An 18,388-nucleotide genomic window follows, 5' to 3' on the forward strand; every position below is an offset into this window, starting at 1 on the left:
ACTGGATGTTAACATGGTCTCTGTGTGTCTAGTCATGTGTCTCTACAGTACAGGATGTTAACATGGTCTCTGTGTGTCTAGTCATGTGTCTCTACAGTACAGGATGTTAACATGGTCTCTGTGTGTCTAGTCATGTGTCTCTACAGTATAGGATGTTAACATGGTCTCTGTGTGTCTAGTCATGTATATCTACAGTATAGGATGTTAACATGGTCTCTGTGTGTCTAGTCATGTTGTGTCTCTACAGTATAGGATGTTAACATGGTCTCTGTGTGTCTAGTCATGTTGTGTCTCTACAGTACAGGATGTTAACATGGTCTCTGTGTGTCTAGTCATGTATATCTACAGTATAGGATGTTAACATGGTCTCTGTGTGTCTAGTCATGTTGTGTCTCTACAGTATAGGATGTTAACATGGTCTCTGTGTGTCTAGTCATGTATATCTACAGTACAGGATGTGAACATGGTCTCTGTGTGTCTAGTCATGTATATCTACAGTATAGGATAGTAACATGGTCTCTGTGTGTCTAGTCATGTATATCTACAGTATAGGATGTTAACATGGTCTCTGTGTGTCTAGTCATGTATATCTACAGTACAGGATATTAACATGGTCTCTGTGTGTCTAGTCATGTTGTGTCTCTACAGTATAGGATGTTAACATGGTCTCTGTGTGTCTAGTCATGTATATCTACAGTACAGGATATTAACATGGTCTCTGTGTGTCTAGTCATGTTGTGTCTCTACAGTACAGGATAGTAACATGGTCTCTGTGTGTCTAGTCATGTTGTGTCTCTACAGTATAGGATGTTAACATGGTCTCTGTGTGTCTAGTCATGTTGTGTCTCTACAGTACAGGATGTTAACATGGTCTCTGTGTGTCTAGTCATGTATATCTACAGTACAGGATGTGAACATGGTCTCTGTGTGTCTAGTCATGTATATCTACAGTATAGGATAGTAACATGGTCTCTGTGTGTCTAGTCATGTATATCTACAGTACAGGATATTAACATGGTCTCTGTGTGTCTAGTCATGTTGTGTCTCTACAGTATAGGATGTTAACATGGTCTCTGTGTGTCTAGTCATGTTGTGTCTCTACAGTATAGGATGTTAACATGGTCTCTGTGTGTCTAGTCATGTATATCTACAGTACAGGATATTAACATGGTCTCTGTGTGTCTAGTCATGTTGTGTCTCTACAGTACAGGATAGTAACATGGTCTCTGTGTGTCTAGTCATGTTGTGTCTCTACAGTATAGGATGTTAACATGGTCTCTGTGTGTCTAGTCATGTTGTGTCTCTACAGTACAGGATATTAACATGGTCTCTGTGTGTCTAGTCATGTTGTGTCTCTACAGTACAGGATGTTAACATGGTCTCTGTGTGTCTAGTCATGTTGTGTCTCTACAGTACAGGATGTTAACATGGTCTCTGTGTGTCTAGTCATGTATATCTACAGTACAGGATGTTAACATGGTCTCTGTGTGTCTAGTCATGTTGTATATCTACAGTACAGGATGTTAACATGGTCTCTGTGTGTCTAGTCATGTATATCTACAGTATAGGATAGTAACATGGTCTCTGTGTGTCTAGTCATGTATATCTACAGTACAGGATGTTAACATGGTCTCTGTGTGTCTAGTCATGTTGTGTCTCTACAGTACAGGATGTTAACATGGTCTCTGTGTGTCTAGTCATGTTGTGTCTCTACAGTACAGGATGTTAACATGGTCTCTGTGTGTCTAGTCATGTATATCTACACTACAGGATGTTAACATGGTCTCTGTGTGTCTAGTCATGTTGTGTCTACAGTATAGGATGTTAACATGGTCTCTGTGTGTCTAGTCATGTATATCTACAGTACAGGATGTTAACATGGTCTCTGTGTGTCTAGTCATGTATATCTACAGTACAGGATGTTAACATGGTCTCTGTGTGTCTAGTCATGTATATCTACAGTATAGGATGTTAACATGGTCTCTGTGTGTCTAGTCATGTATATCTACAGTACTGGATGTTAACATGGTCTCTGTGTGTCTAGTCATGTATATCTACAGTATAGGATGTTAACATGGTCTCTGTGTGTCTAGTCATGTTGTGTCTCTACAGTACAGGATGTTAACATGGTCTCTGTGTGTCTAGTCATGTATATCTACAGTATAGGATGTTAACATGGTCTCTGTGTGTCTAGTCATGTTGTGTCTCTACAGTATAGGATGTTAACATGGTCTCTGTGTGTCTAGTCATGTATATCTACAGTACAGGATGTTAACATGGTCTCTGTGTGTCTAGTCATGTTGTGTCTCTACACTACAGGATGTTAACATGGTCTCTGTGTGTCTAGTCATGTATATCTACAGTATAGGATGTTAACATGGTCTCTGTGTGTCTAGTCATGTTGTGTCTCTACAGTACAGGATGTTAACATGGTCTCTGTGTGTCTAGTCATGTATATCTACAGTACAGGATGTTAACATGGTCTCTGTGTGTCTAGTCATGTATATCTACAGTATAGGATGTTAACATGGTCTCTGTGTGTCTAGTCATGTATATCTACAGTACAGGATGTTAACATGGTCTCTGTGTGTCTAGTCATGTATATCTACAGTATAGGATGTTAACATGGTCTCTGTGTGTCTAGTCATGTTGTGTCTCTACAGTATAGGATGTTAACATGGTCTCTGTGTGTCTAGTCATGTTGTGTCTCTACAGTATAGGATGTTAACATGGTCTCTGTGTGTCTAGTCATGTATATCTACAGTACAGGATGTTAACATGGTCTCTGTGTGTCTAGTCATGTATATCTACAGTATAGGATGTTAACATGGTCTCTGTGTGTCTAGTCATGTTGTGTCTCTACAGTATAGGATGTTAACATGGTCTCTGTGTGTCTAGTCATGTATATCTACAGTACAGGATGTTAACATGGTCTCTGTGTGTCTAGTCATGTTGTGTCTCTACAGTACAGGATATTAACATGGTCTCTGTGTGTCTAGTCATGTTGTGTCTCTACAGTACAGGATATTAACATGGTCTCTGTGTGTCTAGTCATGTATATCTACAGTATAGGATGTTAACATGGTCTCTGTGTGTCTAGTCATGTATATCTACAGTACAGGATGTTAACATGGTCTCTGTGTGTCTAGTCATGTATATCTACAGTATAGGATGTTAACATGGTCTCTGTGTGTCTAGTCATGTATATCTACAGTATAGGATGTTAACATGGTCTCTGTGTGTCTAGTCATGTTGTGTCTCTACAGTATAGGATGTTAACATGGTCTCTGTGTGTCTAGTCATGTATATCTACAGTACAGGATGTTAACATGGTCTCTGTGTGTCTAGTCATGTTGTGTCTCTACAGTACAGGATATTAACATGGTCTCTGTGTGTCTAGTCATGTTGTGTCTCTACAGTACAGGATATTAACATGGTCTCTGTGTGTCTAGTCATGTATATCTACAGTATAGGATGTTAACATGGTCTCTGTGTGTCTAGTCATGTATATCTACAGTACAGGATGTTAACATGGTCTCTGTGTGTCTAGTCATGTATATCTACAGTATAGGATGTTAACATGGTCTCTGTGTGTCTAGTCATGTATATCTACAGTATAGGATGTTAACATGGTCTCTGTGTGTCTAGTCATGTTGTGTCTCTACAGTATAGGATGTTAACATGGTCTCTGTGTGTCTAGTCATGTTGTGTCTCTACAGTATAGGATGTTAACATGGTCTCTGTGTGTCTAGTCATGTATATCTACAGTACAGGATGTTAACATGGTCTCTGTGTGTCTAGTCATGTATATCTACAGTATAGGATGTTAACATGGTCTCTGTGTGTCTAGTCATGTTGTGTCTCTACAGTATAGGATGTTAACATGGTCTCTGTGTGTCTAGTCATGTATATCTACAGTACAGGATGTTAACATGGTCTCTGTGTGTCTAGTCATGTTGTGTCTCTACAGTACAGGATATTAACATGGTCTCTGTGTGTCTAGTCATGTTGTGTCTCTACAGTACAGGATATTAACATGGTCTCTGTGTGTCTAGTCATGTATATCTACAGTATAGGATGTTAACATGGTCTCTGTGTGTCTAGTCATGTATATCTACAGTACAGGATGTTAACATGGTCTCTGTGTGTCTAGTCATGTATATCTACAGTATAGGATGTTAACATGGTCTCTGTGTGTCTAGTCATGTTGTGTCTCTACAGTATAGGATGTTAACATGGTCTCTGTGTGTCTAGTCATGTTGTGTCTCTACAGTACAGGATGTTAACATGGTCTCTGTGTGTCTAGTCATGTTGTGTCTCTACAGTACAGGATGTTAACATGGTCTCTGTGTGTCTAGTCATGTATATCTACAGTACAGGATGTTAACATGGTCTCTGTGTGTCTAGTCATGTTGTGTCTCTACAGTACAGGATATTAACATGGTCTCTGTGTGTCTAGTCATGTTGTGTCTCTACACTACAGGATGTTAACATGGTCTCTGTGTGTCTAGTCATGTATATCTACAGTATAGGATGTTAACATGGTCTCTGTGTGTCTAGTCATGTTGTGTCTCTACAGTACAGGATGTTAACATGGTCTCTGTGTGTCTAGTCATGTATATCTACAGTACAGGATGTTAACATGGTCTCTGTGTGTCTAGTCATGTATATCTACAGTATAGGATGTTAACATGGTCTCTGTGTGTCTAGTCATGTTGTGTCTCTACAGTACAGGATATTAACATGGTCTCTGTGTGTCTAGTCATGTTGTATATCTACAGTATAGGATGTTAACATGGTCTCTGTGTGTCTAGTCATGTTGTGTCTCTACAGTACAGGATGTTAACATGGTCTCTGTGTGTCTAGTCATGTATATCTACAGTACAGGATATTAACATGGTCTCTGTGTGTCTAGTCATGTTGTGTCTCTACAGTATAGGATGTTAACATGGTCTCTGTGTGTCTAGTCATGTATATCTACAGTACAGGATATTAACATGGTCTCTGTGTGTCTAGTCATGTTGTATATCTACAGTATAGGATGTTAACATGGTCTCTGTGTGTCTAGTCATGTTGTGTCTACAGTATAGGATGTTAACATGGTCTCTGTGTGTCTAGTCATGTATATCTACAGTACAGGATGTTAACATGGTCTCTGTGTGTCTAGTCATGTTGTGTCTCTACAGTACAGGATGTTAACATGGTCTCTGTGTGTCTAGTCATGTTGTATATCTACAGTATAGGATGTTAACATGGTCTCTGTGTGTCTAGTCATGTATATCTACAGTATAGGATGTTAACATGGTCTCTGTGTGTCTAGTCATGTATATCTACAGTACAGGATGTTAACATGGTCTCTGTGTGTCTAGTCATGTTGTGTCTCTACAGTACAGGATGTTAACATGGTCTCTGTGTGTCTAGTCATGTATATCTACAGTACAGGATATTAACATGGTCTCTGTGTGTCTAGTCATGTATATCTACACTACAGGATGTTAACATGGTCTCTGTGTGTCTAGTCATGTTGTGTCTCTACAGTATAGGATGTTAACATGGTCTCTGTGTGTCTAGTCATGTTGTGTCTCTACAGTACAGGATATTAACATGGTCTCTGTGTGTCTAGTCATGTATATCTACACTACAGGATGTTAACATGGTCTCTGTGTGTCTAGTCATGTTGTGTCTACAGTATAGGATGTTAACATGGTCTCTGTGTGTCTAGTCATGTATATCTACAGTACAGGATGTTAACATGGTCTCTGTGTGTCTAGTCATGTTGTGTCTCTACAGTACAGGATATTAACATGGTCTCTGTGTGTCTAGTCATGTATATCTACAGTATAGGATGTTAACATGGTCTCTGTGTGTCTAGTCATGTTGTGTCTCTACAGTATAGGATGTTAACATGGTCTCTGTGTGTCTAGTCATGTTGTGTCTCTACAGTACAGGATGTTAACATGGTCTCTGTGTGTCTAGTCATGTATATCTACAGTATAGGATGTTAACATGGTCTCTGTGTGTCTAGTCATGTTGTGTCTCTACAGTATAGGATGTTAACATGGTCTCTGTGTGTCTAGTCATGTATATCTACAGTACAGGATGTGAACATGGTCTCTGTGTGTCTAGTCATGTATATCTACAGTATAGGATAGTAACATGGTCTCTGTGTGTCTAGTCATGTATATCTACAGTATAGGATGTTAACATGGTCTCTGTGTGTCTAGTCATGTATATCTACAGTACAGGATATTAACATGGTCTCTGTGTGTCTAGTCATGTTGTGTCTCTACAGTATAGGATGTTAACATGGTCTCTGTGTGTCTAGTCATGTATATCTACAGTACAGGATATTAACATGGTCTCTGTGTGTCTAGTCATGTTGTGTCTCTACAGTACAGGATAGTAACATGGTCTCTGTGTGTCTAGTCATGTTGTGTCTCTACAGTATAGGATGTTAACATGGTCTCTGTGTGTCTAGTCATGTTGTGTCTCTACAGTACAGGATGTTAACATGGTCTCTGTGTGTCTAGTCATGTATATCTACAGTACAGGATGTGAACATGGTCTCTGTGTGTCTAGTCATGTATATCTACAGTATAGGATAGTAACATGGTCTCTGTGTGTCTAGTCATGTATATCTACAGTACAGGATATTAACATGGTCTCTGTGTGTCTAGTCATGTTGTGTCTCTACAGTATAGGATGTTAACATGGTCTCTGTGTGTCTAGTCATGTTGTGTCTCTACAGTATAGGATGTTAACATGGTCTCTGTGTGTCTAGTCATGTATATCTACAGTACAGGATATTAACATGGTCTCTGTGTGTCTAGTCATGTTGTGTCTCTACAGTACAGGATAGTAACATGGTCTCTGTGTGTCTAGTCATGTTGTGTCTCTACAGTATAGGATGTTAACATGGTCTCTGTGTGTCTAGTCATGTTGTGTCTCTACAGTACAGGATATTAACATGGTCTCTGTGTGTCTAGTCATGTTGTGTCTCTACAGTACAGGATGTTAACATGGTCTCTGTGTGTCTAGTCATGTTGTGTCTCTACAGTACAGGATGTTAACATGGTCTCTGTGTGTCTAGTCATGTATATCTACAGTACAGGATGTTAACATGGTCTCTGTGTGTCTAGTCATGTTGTATATCTACAGTACAGGATGTTAACATGGTCTCTGTGTGTCTAGTCATGTATATCTACAGTATAGGATAGTAACATGGTCTCTGTGTGTCTAGTCATGTATATCTACAGTACAGGATGTTAACATGGTCTCTGTGTGTCTAGTCATGTTGTGTCTCTACAGTACAGGATGTTAACATGGTCTCTGTGTGTCTAGTCATGTTGTGTCTCTACAGTACAGGATGTTAACATGGTCTCTGTGTGTCTAGTCATGTATATCTACACTACAGGATGTTAACATGGTCTCTGTGTGTCTAGTCATGTTGTGTCTACAGTATAGGATGTTAACATGGTCTCTGTGTGTCTAGTCATGTATATCTACAGTACAGGATGTTAACATGGTCTCTGTGTGTCTAGTCATGTATATCTACAGTACAGGATGTTAACATGGTCTCTGTGTGTCTAGTCATGTATATCTACAGTATAGGATGTTAACATGGTCTCTGTGTGTCTAGTCATGTATATCTACAGTACTGGATGTTAACATGGTCTCTGTGTGTCTAGTCATGTATATCTACAGTATAGGATGTTAACATGGTCTCTGTGTGTCTAGTCATGTTGTGTCTCTACAGTACAGGATGTTAACATGGTCTCTGTGTGTCTAGTCATGTATATCTACAGTATAGGATGTTAACATGGTCTCTGTGTGTCTAGTCATGTTGTGTCTCTACAGTATAGGATGTTAACATGGTCTCTGTGTGTCTAGTCATGTATATCTACAGTACAGGATGTTAACATGGTCTCTGTGTGTCTAGTCATGTTGTGTCTCTACACTACAGGATGTTAACATGGTCTCTGTGTGTCTAGTCATGTATATCTACAGTATAGGATGTTAACATGGTCTCTGTGTGTCTAGTCATGTTGTGTCTCTACAGTACAGGATGTTAACATGGTCTCTGTGTGTCTAGTCATGTATATCTACAGTACAGGATGTTAACATGGTCTCTGTGTGTCTAGTCATGTATATCTACAGTATAGGATGTTAACATGGTCTCTGTGTGTCTAGTCATGTATATCTACAGTACAGGATGTTAACATGGTCTCTGTGTGTCTAGTCATGTATATCTACAGTATAGGATGTTAACATGGTCTCTGTGTGTCTAGTCATGTTGTGTCTCTACAGTATAGGATGTTAACATGGTCTCTGTGTGTCTAGTCATGTTGTGTCTCTACAGTATAGGATGTTAACATGGTCTCTGTGTGTCTAGTCATGTATATCTACAGTACAGGATGTTAACATGGTCTCTGTGTGTCTAGTCATGTATATCTACAGTATAGGATGTTAACATGGTCTCTGTGTGTCTAGTCATGTTGTGTCTCTACAGTATAGGATGTTAACATGGTCTCTGTGTGTCTAGTCATGTATATCTACAGTACAGGATGTTAACATGGTCTCTGTGTGTCTAGTCATGTTGTGTCTCTACAGTACAGGATATTAACATGGTCTCTGTGTGTCTAGTCATGTTGTGTCTCTACAGTACAGGATATTAACATGGTCTCTGTGTGTCTAGTCATGTATATCTACAGTATAGGATGTTAACATGGTCTCTGTGTGTCTAGTCATGTATATCTACAGTACAGGATGTTAACATGGTCTCTGTGTGTCTAGTCATGTATATCTACAGTATAGGATGTTAACATGGTCTCTGTGTGTCTAGTCATGTTGTCTCTACAGTACAGGATGTTAACATGGTCTCTGTGTGTCTAGTCATGTATATCTACAGTACAGGATATTAACATGGTCTCTGTGTGTCTAGTCATGTATATCTACAGTATAGGATGTTAACATGGTCTCTGTGTGTCTAGTCATGTATATCTACAGTATAGGATGTTAACATGGTCTCTGTGTGTCTAGTCATGTATATCTACAGTATAGGATGTTAACATGGTCTCTGTGTGTCTAGTCATGTATATCTACAGTACAGGATGTTAACATGGTCTCTGTGTGTCTAGTCATGTATATCTACAGTATAGGATGTTAACATGGTCTCTGTGTGTCTAGTCATGTTGTGTCTCTACAGTATAGGATGTTAACATGGTCTCTGTGTGTCTAGTCATGTTGTGTCTCTACAGTACAGGATGTTAACATGGTCTCTGTGTGTCTAGTCATGTTGTGTCTCTACAGTACAGGATGTTAACATGGTCTCTGTGTGTCTAGTCATGTATATCTACAGTACAGGATGTTAACATGGTCTCTGTGTGTCTAGTCATGTTGTGTCTCTACAGTACAGGATATTAACATGGTCTCTGTGTGTCTAGTCATGTTGTGTCTCTACACTACAGGATGTTAACATGGTCTCTGTGTGTCTAGTCATGTATATCTACAGTATAGGATGTTAACATGGTCTCTGTGTGTCTAGTCATGTTGTGTCTCTACAGTACAGGATGTTAACATGGTCTCTGTGTGTCTAGTCATGTATATCTACAGTACAGGATGTTAACATGGTCTCTGTGTGTCTAGTCATGTATATCTACAGTATAGGATGTTAACATGGTCTCTGTGTGTCTAGTCATGTTGTGTCTCTACAGTACAGGATATTAACATGGTCTCTGTGTGTCTAGTCATGTTGTATATCTACAGTATAGGATGTTAACATGGTCTCTGTGTGTCTAGTCATGTTGTGTCTCTACAGTACAGGATGTTAACATGGTCTCTGTGTGTCTAGTCATGTATATCTACAGTACAGGATATTAACATGGTCTCTGTGTGTCTAGTCATGTTGTGTCTCTACAGTATAGGATGTTAACATGGTCTCTGTGTGTCTAGTCATGTATATCTACAGTACAGGATATTAACATGGTCTCTGTGTGTCTAGTCATGTTGTATATCTACAGTATAGGATGTTAACATGGTCTCTGTGTGTCTAGTCATGTTGTGTCTACAGTATAGGATGTTAACATGGTCTCTGTGTGTCTAGTCATGTATATCTACAGTACAGGATGTTAACATGGTCTCTGTGTGTCTAGTCATGTTGTGTCTCTACAGTACAGGATGTTAACATGGTCTCTGTGTGTCTAGTCATGTTGTATATCTACAGTATAGGATGTTAACATGGTCTCTGTGTGTCTAGTCATGTATATCTACAGTATAGGATGTTAACATGGTCTCTGTGTGTCTAGTCATGTATATCTACAGTACAGGATGTTAACATGGTCTCTGTGTGTCTAGTCATGTTGTGTCTCTACAGTACAGGATGTTAACATGGTCTCTGTGTGTCTAGTCATGTATATCTACAGTACAGGATATTAACATGGTCTCTGTGTGTCTAGTCATGTATATCTACACTACAGGATGTTAACATGGTCTCTGTGTGTCTAGTCATGTTGTGTCTCTACAGTATAGGATGTTAACATGGTCTCTGTGTGTCTAGTCATGTTGTGTCTCTACAGTACAGGATATTAACATGGTCTCTGTGTGTCTAGTCATGTATATCTACACTACAGGATGTTAACATGGTCTCTGTGTGTCTAGTCATGTTGTGTCTACAGTATAGGATGTTAACATGGTCTCTGTGTGTCTAGTCATGTATATCTACAGTACAGGATGTTAACATGGTCTCTGTGTGTCTAGTCATGTTGTGTCTCTACAGTACAGGATATTAACATGGTCTCTGTGTGTCTAGTCATGTATATCTACAGTATAGGATGTTAACATGGTCTCTGTGTGTCTAGTCATGTTGTGTCTCTACAGTACAGGATGTTAACATGGTCTCTGTGTGTCTAGTCATGTATATCTACAGTATAGGATGTTAACATGGTCTCTGTGTGTCTAGTCATGTTGTGTCTCTACAGTACAGGATATTAACATGGTCTCTGTGTGTCTAGTCATGTATATCTACAGTATAGGATGTTAACATGGTCTCTGTGTGTCTAGTCATGTTGTGTCTCTACAGTACAGGATGTTAACATGGTCTCTGTGTGTCTAGTCATGTATATCTACAGTATAGGATATTAACATGGTCTCTGTGTGTCTAGTCATGTTGTGTCTCTACAGTACAGGATGTTAACATGGTCTCTGTGTGTCTAGTCATGTTGTCTCTACAGTATAGGATGTTAACATGGTCTCTGTGTGTCTAGTCATGTTGTGTCTCTACAGGATGTTAACATGGTCTCTGTGTGTCTAGTCATGTATATCTACAGTACAGGATAGTAACATGGTCTCTGTGTGTCTAGTCATGTTGTGTCTACAGTACAGGATAGTAACATGGTCTCTGTGTGTCTAGTCATGTTGTGTCTACAGTACAGGATAGTAACATGGCCGGCTCTAGCCTTTTTGGGGGCCCTAAAGGACATTTTGCCTCCCCCCCCTTGCGAGAAAACCTTTTACCGACCACGTCCTGAGAGCGGAGACAATGTTTTAGTAGATCTCTGTGTCTCCTTCCAGGACCTGGGCTTGTATTATAGTAGATCTCTGTGTCTCCTTCCAGGACCTGGGCCTGTATTATAGTAGATCTCTGTGTCTCCTTCCAAGACCTGGGCCTGTATTATAGTAGATCTCTGTGTCTCCTTCCAGGACCTGGGCCTGTATTATAGTAGATCTCTGTGTCTCCTTCCAGGACCTGGGCCTGTATTATAGTAGCTCTCTGTGTCTCCTTCCAGGACCTGGGCCTGTATTATAGGAGATCTCTGTGTCTCCCTCCAGGGTCTGGGCTTGTATTATAGTAGATCTCTGTGTCTCCTTCCAGGACCTGGGCCTGTATTATAGTAGATCTCTGTGTCTCCTTCCAGGACCTGGGCCTGTATTATAGTAGATCTCTGTGTCTCCTTCCAGGACCTGGGCCTGTATTATAGTAGATCTCTGTGTCTCCTTCCAGGACCTGGGCCTGTATTATAGTAGATCTCTGTGTCTCCTTCCAGGACCTGGGCCTGTATTATAGTAGATCTCTGTGTCTCCTTCCAGGACCTGGGCCTGTATTATAGTAGATCTCTGTGTCTCCTTCCAGGACCTGGGCTTGTATTATAGTAGATCTCTGTGTCTCCTTCCAGGACCTGGGCCTGTATTATAGTAGATCTCTGTGTCTCCTTCCAGGGCCTGGGCCTGTATTATAGTAGATCTCTGTGTCTCCTTCCAGGACCTGGGCCTGTATTATACTAGATCTCTGTGTCTCCTTCCAGGACCTGGGCCTGTATTATAGTAGATCTCTGTGTCTCCTTCCAGGACCTGGGCCTGTATTATAGTAGATCTCTGTGTCTCCCTCCAGGGTCTGGGCTTGTATTATAGTAGATCTCTGTGTCTCCTTCCAGGACCTGGGCCTGTATTATAGTAGATCTCTGTGTCTCCCTCCAGGGTCTGGGCTTGTATTATAGTAGATCTCTGTGTCTCCCTCCAGGGTCTGTATTAAAGTAGAGCTCTGTGTCTGTATTATAGTAGAGCTCTGTGTCTGTATTATAGTAGAGCTCTGTGTCTGTATTATAGTAGAGCTCTGTGTCTGTATTGTAGTAGAGCTCCGTGTCTGTATTGTAGTAGAGCTCCGTGTCTGTATTGTAGTAGAGCTCTGTGTCTGTATTATAGTAGAGCTCTGTGTCTGTATTATAGTAGAGCTCTGTGTCTGTATTATAGTAGAGCTCTGTGTCTGTATTATAGTAGAGCTCTGTGTCTGTATTATAGTAGAGCTCTGTGTCTGTATTATAGTAGAGCTCTGTGTCTGTATTATAGTAGAGCTCTGTGTCTCCCTCCAGGACCTTGGCCTGGCCACAGTGTGGGATGACCACCTGTCCTACGTCCTGTCCTCCGCCCTGGCGGCGTACGAGCTGGAGCGCTGCACGGGGACTTCCTGCGGTAACGAGGAGTTCCAGGATGCTGTGCGGAGGGCGGTGCCGGACGGACACACCTTCAAAGGTTTCCCTATCCACTTCCTGCACCACAACGCACGGCGAGCCTTCGCTACCTGCCTCAGGTAACTATAGCAACGCACTGCAACACACGCCGAGCCTTCGCTACTTGCCTCCGGTAACTATAGCAACGCACTGCAACACACGCCGAGCCTTCGCTACTTGCCTCCGGTACCTATAGCAACGCACTGAACACACGCCGAGCCTTCGCTACTTTCCTCTGGTAACTATAGCAACGCACTGCAACACACGCCGAGCCTTTGCTACTTGCCTCCGGTAACAATAGCAACGCACTGCAACACACGTCGAGCCTTTGCTACTTGCCTCCGGTACCTATAGCAACGCACTGAAACACACGTGATCATTCGCTACTTGTCTCCGGTAACTATAGCAACGCTCCTCAACACATGTCGAGCCTTCGCTACTTGCCTCCGGTAACTATAGCAACGCACTGCAACACACGCCGAGCCTTCGCTACTTACCTCCGGTAACTATAGCAACGAACCACAACACATGTCGAGCCTTCACTACTTGCCCCAGGTAACTATAGCAACGCACCGCTACACACGTCGAGCCTTCGCTACTTGCCTCCGGTAACTATAGCAACACTGAATATTTCCAGCGTTTAGACACCTCACAATTTTATAAGTTGATCAGGTAAAAGAAGGACAGGAGAAGTGTGTGTTGTCGTGGATACTGAAGTGATGTGTGACTTGTTGTTTGGGCAGGTCTCCGTTCTGTGATGAGATAGTGTGTTGCCGTGGGGACCACGTGAGGCTGGCGGTGCGTGTCCGGGTGTTTGCGTACCCCGAGTCTGCCTGTGCCGTCTGGGTGATGTTCGCCTGCAAGTATCGTTCTGTACTCTGACCCCTGACCTTTGACATGCCCCCACTGTTGGAGGAACATCAAGTTTAAGTCACAGTACCAATTACCAGGGACCTCCCCATCCCATAATAACACCATACTGAAGGGCTGATACCATATCTATTGAATTACCAGGGACCTCCCCATCCCATAATAACACCATACTGAAGGGCTGTTACCATATGTATTGAATTACCAGGGACCTCCCCATCCCATAATAACACCATACTGAAGGGCTGATACCATGTATTGAATTACCAGGGACCTCCCCATCCCATAATAACACCATACTGAAGGGCTGATACCATATGTATTGAATTACCAGGGACCTCCCCATCCCATAATAACACCATACTGAAGGGCTGATACCATGTATTGAATTACCAGGGACCTCCCCATCCCATAATAACACCATACTGAAGGGCTGATACCATATGTATTGAATTACCAGGGACCTCCCCATCCCATAATAACACCATACTGAAGGGCTGATACCATGTATTGAATTACCAGGGACCTCCCCATCCCATAATAACACCATACTGAAGGGCTGATACCATGTATTGAATTACCAGGGACCTCCACATCCCATAATAACACCATACTGAAGGGCTGATACCATATCTATTGAATTACCAGGGACCTCCCCATCCCATAATAACACCATACTGAAGGGCTGTTACCATGTATTGAATTACCAGGGACCTCCCCATCCCATAATAACACCATACTGAAGGGCTGATACCATATCTATTGAATTACCAGGGACCTCCCCATCCCATAATAACACCATACTGAAGGGCTGATACCATGTATTGCGATTCGATACTGTGATCTTATTGTTATTCCCAAACATGTAATATCCTGATATGTAACTATTGATTCCCTCCTGTCACTACAATGTTTTGTCTTTCTACTGTCTTATTACATACTTTGTATTTATAGCTACATATATATTTTTTTGAAATAAATGATTTACTTTTTTAAATTGAGTGAGTTTGATTTGTAATTTAACTCAATTTGATTGATCAGAACTTGTTCCTGTTATCTAGTCAAACAGGTTTATTTACTAGAGTTTAAGCCCACCATGAAGGTAATAAACAGTAGATGTGTAATAACATTGTTCCACCACTAGATGACGAGGGAAGACCAACAGAGACGGTGAAGATTGAACTGACTGAACTCAAGGCTCCATCCATTCCTCCAGGAGTGATGTTGTTCAGTGTAATCACTGTCTAGAGAATACCGACCCTCTCATCCTCCTCACATCCACATCTACTGAACTGACAAAAAAAATGATTCATAAAACACCAGTTAAACACTTTACAACTAAGTTGATGGTATTTGCAAAAAGCACTTTAGGATTCAAACCACAGATAATAAGTGAGAGATCTCCCAGACTTCCCAGGAGCTGGTACTGTACTTCCCAGTAGCTGGTGTTGTCCTTCCCAGTAGCTGGTACTGTACTTCCCAGGAGCTGGTACTGTCCTTCCCAGTAGCTGGTACTGTCCTTCCCAGTAGCTGGTGCTGTACTTCCCAGTAGCTGGTACTGTCCTTCCCAGTAGCTGGTACTGTCCTTCCCAGTAGCTGGTACTGTCCTTCCCAGTAGCTGGTACTGTCCTTCCCAGTAGCTGGTGCTGTACTTCCCAGTAGCTGGTGCTGTACTTCCCAGTAGCTGGTGCTGTACTTCCCAGTAGCTGGTACTGTACTTCCCAGTAGCTGGTGTTGTCCTTCCCAGTAGCTGGTACTGTCCTTCCCAGTAGCTGGTGTTGTCCTTCCCAGTAGCTGGTGTTGTCCTTCCCAGTAGCTGGTACTGTCCTTCCCAGTAGCTGGTACTGTCCTTCCCAGTAGCTGGTACTGTCCTTCCCAGTAGCTGGTGTTGTCCTTCCCAGTAGCTGGTACTGTCTTTCCCAGTAGCTGTTGTTGTCCTACCCGGTAGCTGGTACTGTCCTTCCCGGTAGCTGGTACTGTCCTTCCCAGTAGCTGGTGTTGTCCTTCCCGGTAGCTGTTGTTGTCCTACCCGGTAGCTGGTACTGTCCTTCCCAGTAGCTGGTACTGTCCTTCCCAGTAGCTGGTACTGTCCTTCCCAGTAGCCGGTGTTGTCCTTCCCAGTAGCTGGTACTGTCCTTCCCAGTAGCTGGTACTGTCCTTCCCAGTAGCCGGTACTGTCCTTCCCAGTAGCCGGTACTGTCCTTCCCAGTAGCTGGTGTTGTCCCTCCCAGTAGCCGGTGTTGTCCTTCCCAGTAGCTGGTACTGTCCTTCCCAGTAGCCGGTACTGTCCTTCCCAGTAGCCGGTGTTGTCCTTCCCAGTAGCCGGTGTTGTCCTTCCCAGTAGCCGGTGTTGTCCTTCCCAGTAGCCGGTGTTGTCCTTCCCAGTAGCTGGTACTGTCCTTCCCAGTAGCTGGTACCCCTCAGTCAGATGGTAACTGGTTCCTCTCAGTCAGATGGTAACTGGTTCCTCTCAGATAGATGGTAACTGGTTCCTCTCAGTTAGATGGTAACTGGTTCCTCTCAGATGGTAACTGGTTCCTCTCAGTTAGATGGTACCTGGTTCCTCTCAGTTAGATGGTAACTGGTTCCTCTCAGATGGTAACTGGTTCCTCTCAGTTAGATGGTAACTGGTTCCTCTCAGTCAGATGGTAACTGGTTCCTCTCAGTCAGATGGTAACTGGTTCCTCTCAGATAGATGGTAACTGGTTCCTCTCAGATAGATGGTAACTGGTTCCTCTCAGTTAGATGGTAACTGGTTCCTCTCAGATGGTAACTGGTTCCTCTCAGATGGTACCTGGTTCCTCTCAGTTAGATGGTAACTGGTTCCTCTCAGTTAGATGGTAACTGGTTCCTCTCAGATAGATGGTAACTGGTTCCTCTCAGTTAGATGGTAACTGGTTCCTCTCAGATGGTAACTGGTTCCTCTCAGATGGTAACTGGTTCCTCTCAGTTAGATGGTAACTGGTTCCCCTCAGTTAGATGGTAACTGGTTCCTCTCAGTTAGATGGTAACTGGTTCCTCTCAGATGGTAACTGGTTCCTCTCAGTTAGATGGTACCTGGTTCCTCTCAGTTAGATGGTAACTGGTTCCTCTCAGATAGATGGTAACTGGTTCCTCTCAGATAGATGGTAACTGGTTCCTCTCAGTTAGATGGTAACTGGTTCCTCTCAGATGGTAACTGGTTCCTCTCAGATGGTAACTGGTTCCTCTCAGTTAGATGGTAACTGGTTCCCCTCAGTTAGATGGTAACTGGTTCCTCTCAGTTAGATGGTAACTGGTTCCCCTCAGTTAGATGGTAACTGGTTCCTCTCAGTTAGATGGTAACTGGTTCCTCTCAGATGGTAACTGGTTCCTCTCAGTTAGATGGTAACTGGTTCCTCTCAGTTAGATGGTAACTGGTTCCTCTCAGTTAGATGGTAACTGGTTCCTCTCAGTTAGATGGTAACTGGTTCCTCTCAGTCAGATGGTAACTGGTTCCTCTCAGATGGTAACTGGTTCCTCTCAGTCAGATGGTAACTGGTTCCTCTCAGATGGTAACTGGTTCCTCTCAGTTAGATGGTAACTGGTTCCCCTCAGTCAGATGGTAACTGGTTCCTCTCAGATGGTAACTGGTTCCTCTCAGTCAGATGGTAACTGGTTCCTCTCAGATGGTAACTGGTTCCTCTCAGATGGTAACTGGTTCCTCTCAGATGGTAACTGGTTCCTCTCAGTTAGATGGTAACTGGTTCCCCTCAGTCAGATGGTAACTGGTTCCTCTCAGATGGTAACTGGTTCCTCTCAGTCAGATGGTAACTGGTTCCTCTCAGATGGTAACTGGTTCCTCTCAGTTAGATGGTAACTGGTTCCCCTCAGTCAGATGGTAACTGGTTCCTCTCAGATGGTAACTGGTTCCTCTCAGTCAGATGGTAACTGGTTCCTCTCAGATGGTAACTGGTTCCTCTCAGATGGTAACTGGTTCCTCTCAGATGGTAACTGGTTCCTCTCCGTCAGATGGTAACTGGTTCCTCTCAGTCAGATGGTAACTAGTTCCTCTCAGATGCTAACTGGTTCCTCTCAGTTAGATGGTAACTGGTTCCTCTCCGTCAGATGGTAACTGGTTCCTCTCAGATGGTAACTGGTTCCTCTCCTTTATCTGTGGTCACAAGTTGGAACTAAGACAGTTCCGTGGCTCAATGCCAGGTGTTTAACTTGGCTGTCAAGGACCAATGAATGAATCAAGACTAGTGGAAAATACATAGACTGATATTTTCCCGTTAATGTAGAATATGGATTAATAATCACTGAAATAAATGTTATATGCTATTATTACCAAAATCATAATGAACCATTTGTTTTTCTCTTAGTTAATGATCACATTAAAGCATCAACAGATACATCCTGTTGTGCTCTCTGGGTTCTTATGGACATCCAGGTAGATGTTCTGTCATCCAGCTGATTACATCTGATTTGTCATGAATGAAAGTTGATCTCTGAAGAGACCGTGGATCGCTCCGCATAAACATTCCCTCTGATTGATA

At 42.4% G+C, this 18,388-nt stretch overlaps 1 protein-coding gene across 3 annotated transcripts in view; it reads left to right on the forward strand.

Annotated features, from left to right (window-relative positions):
* The window catches only part of cep76 (centrosomal protein 76), a 52,435-nt gene extending 37,567 nt beyond the window's left edge, over positions 1–14,868 (forward strand). For all 3 annotated transcript variants that reach the window (XM_064946991.1, XM_064946992.1, XM_064946993.1), the window contains 2 exons: positions 12,864–13,081; positions 13,745–14,868. In XM_064946991.1, coding sequence (XP_064803063.1) covers positions 12,864–13,081; positions 13,745–13,883 — 357 coding nt within the window. In that variant the 3' untranslated portion in view covers positions 13,884–14,868. The remainder of the gene's footprint in view (positions 1–12,863; positions 13,082–13,744) is intronic.
* Positions 14,869–18,388: the final 3,520 nt, after the last annotated feature.

The sequence above is a fragment of the Oncorhynchus masou genome, chromosome 29 (assembly GCF_036934945.1).
Source record: "Oncorhynchus masou masou isolate Uvic2021 chromosome 29, UVic_Omas_1.1, whole genome shotgun sequence".
In the NCBI taxonomy this organism is placed as follows: domain Eukaryota; kingdom Metazoa; phylum Chordata; class Actinopteri; order Salmoniformes; family Salmonidae; genus Oncorhynchus; species Oncorhynchus masou.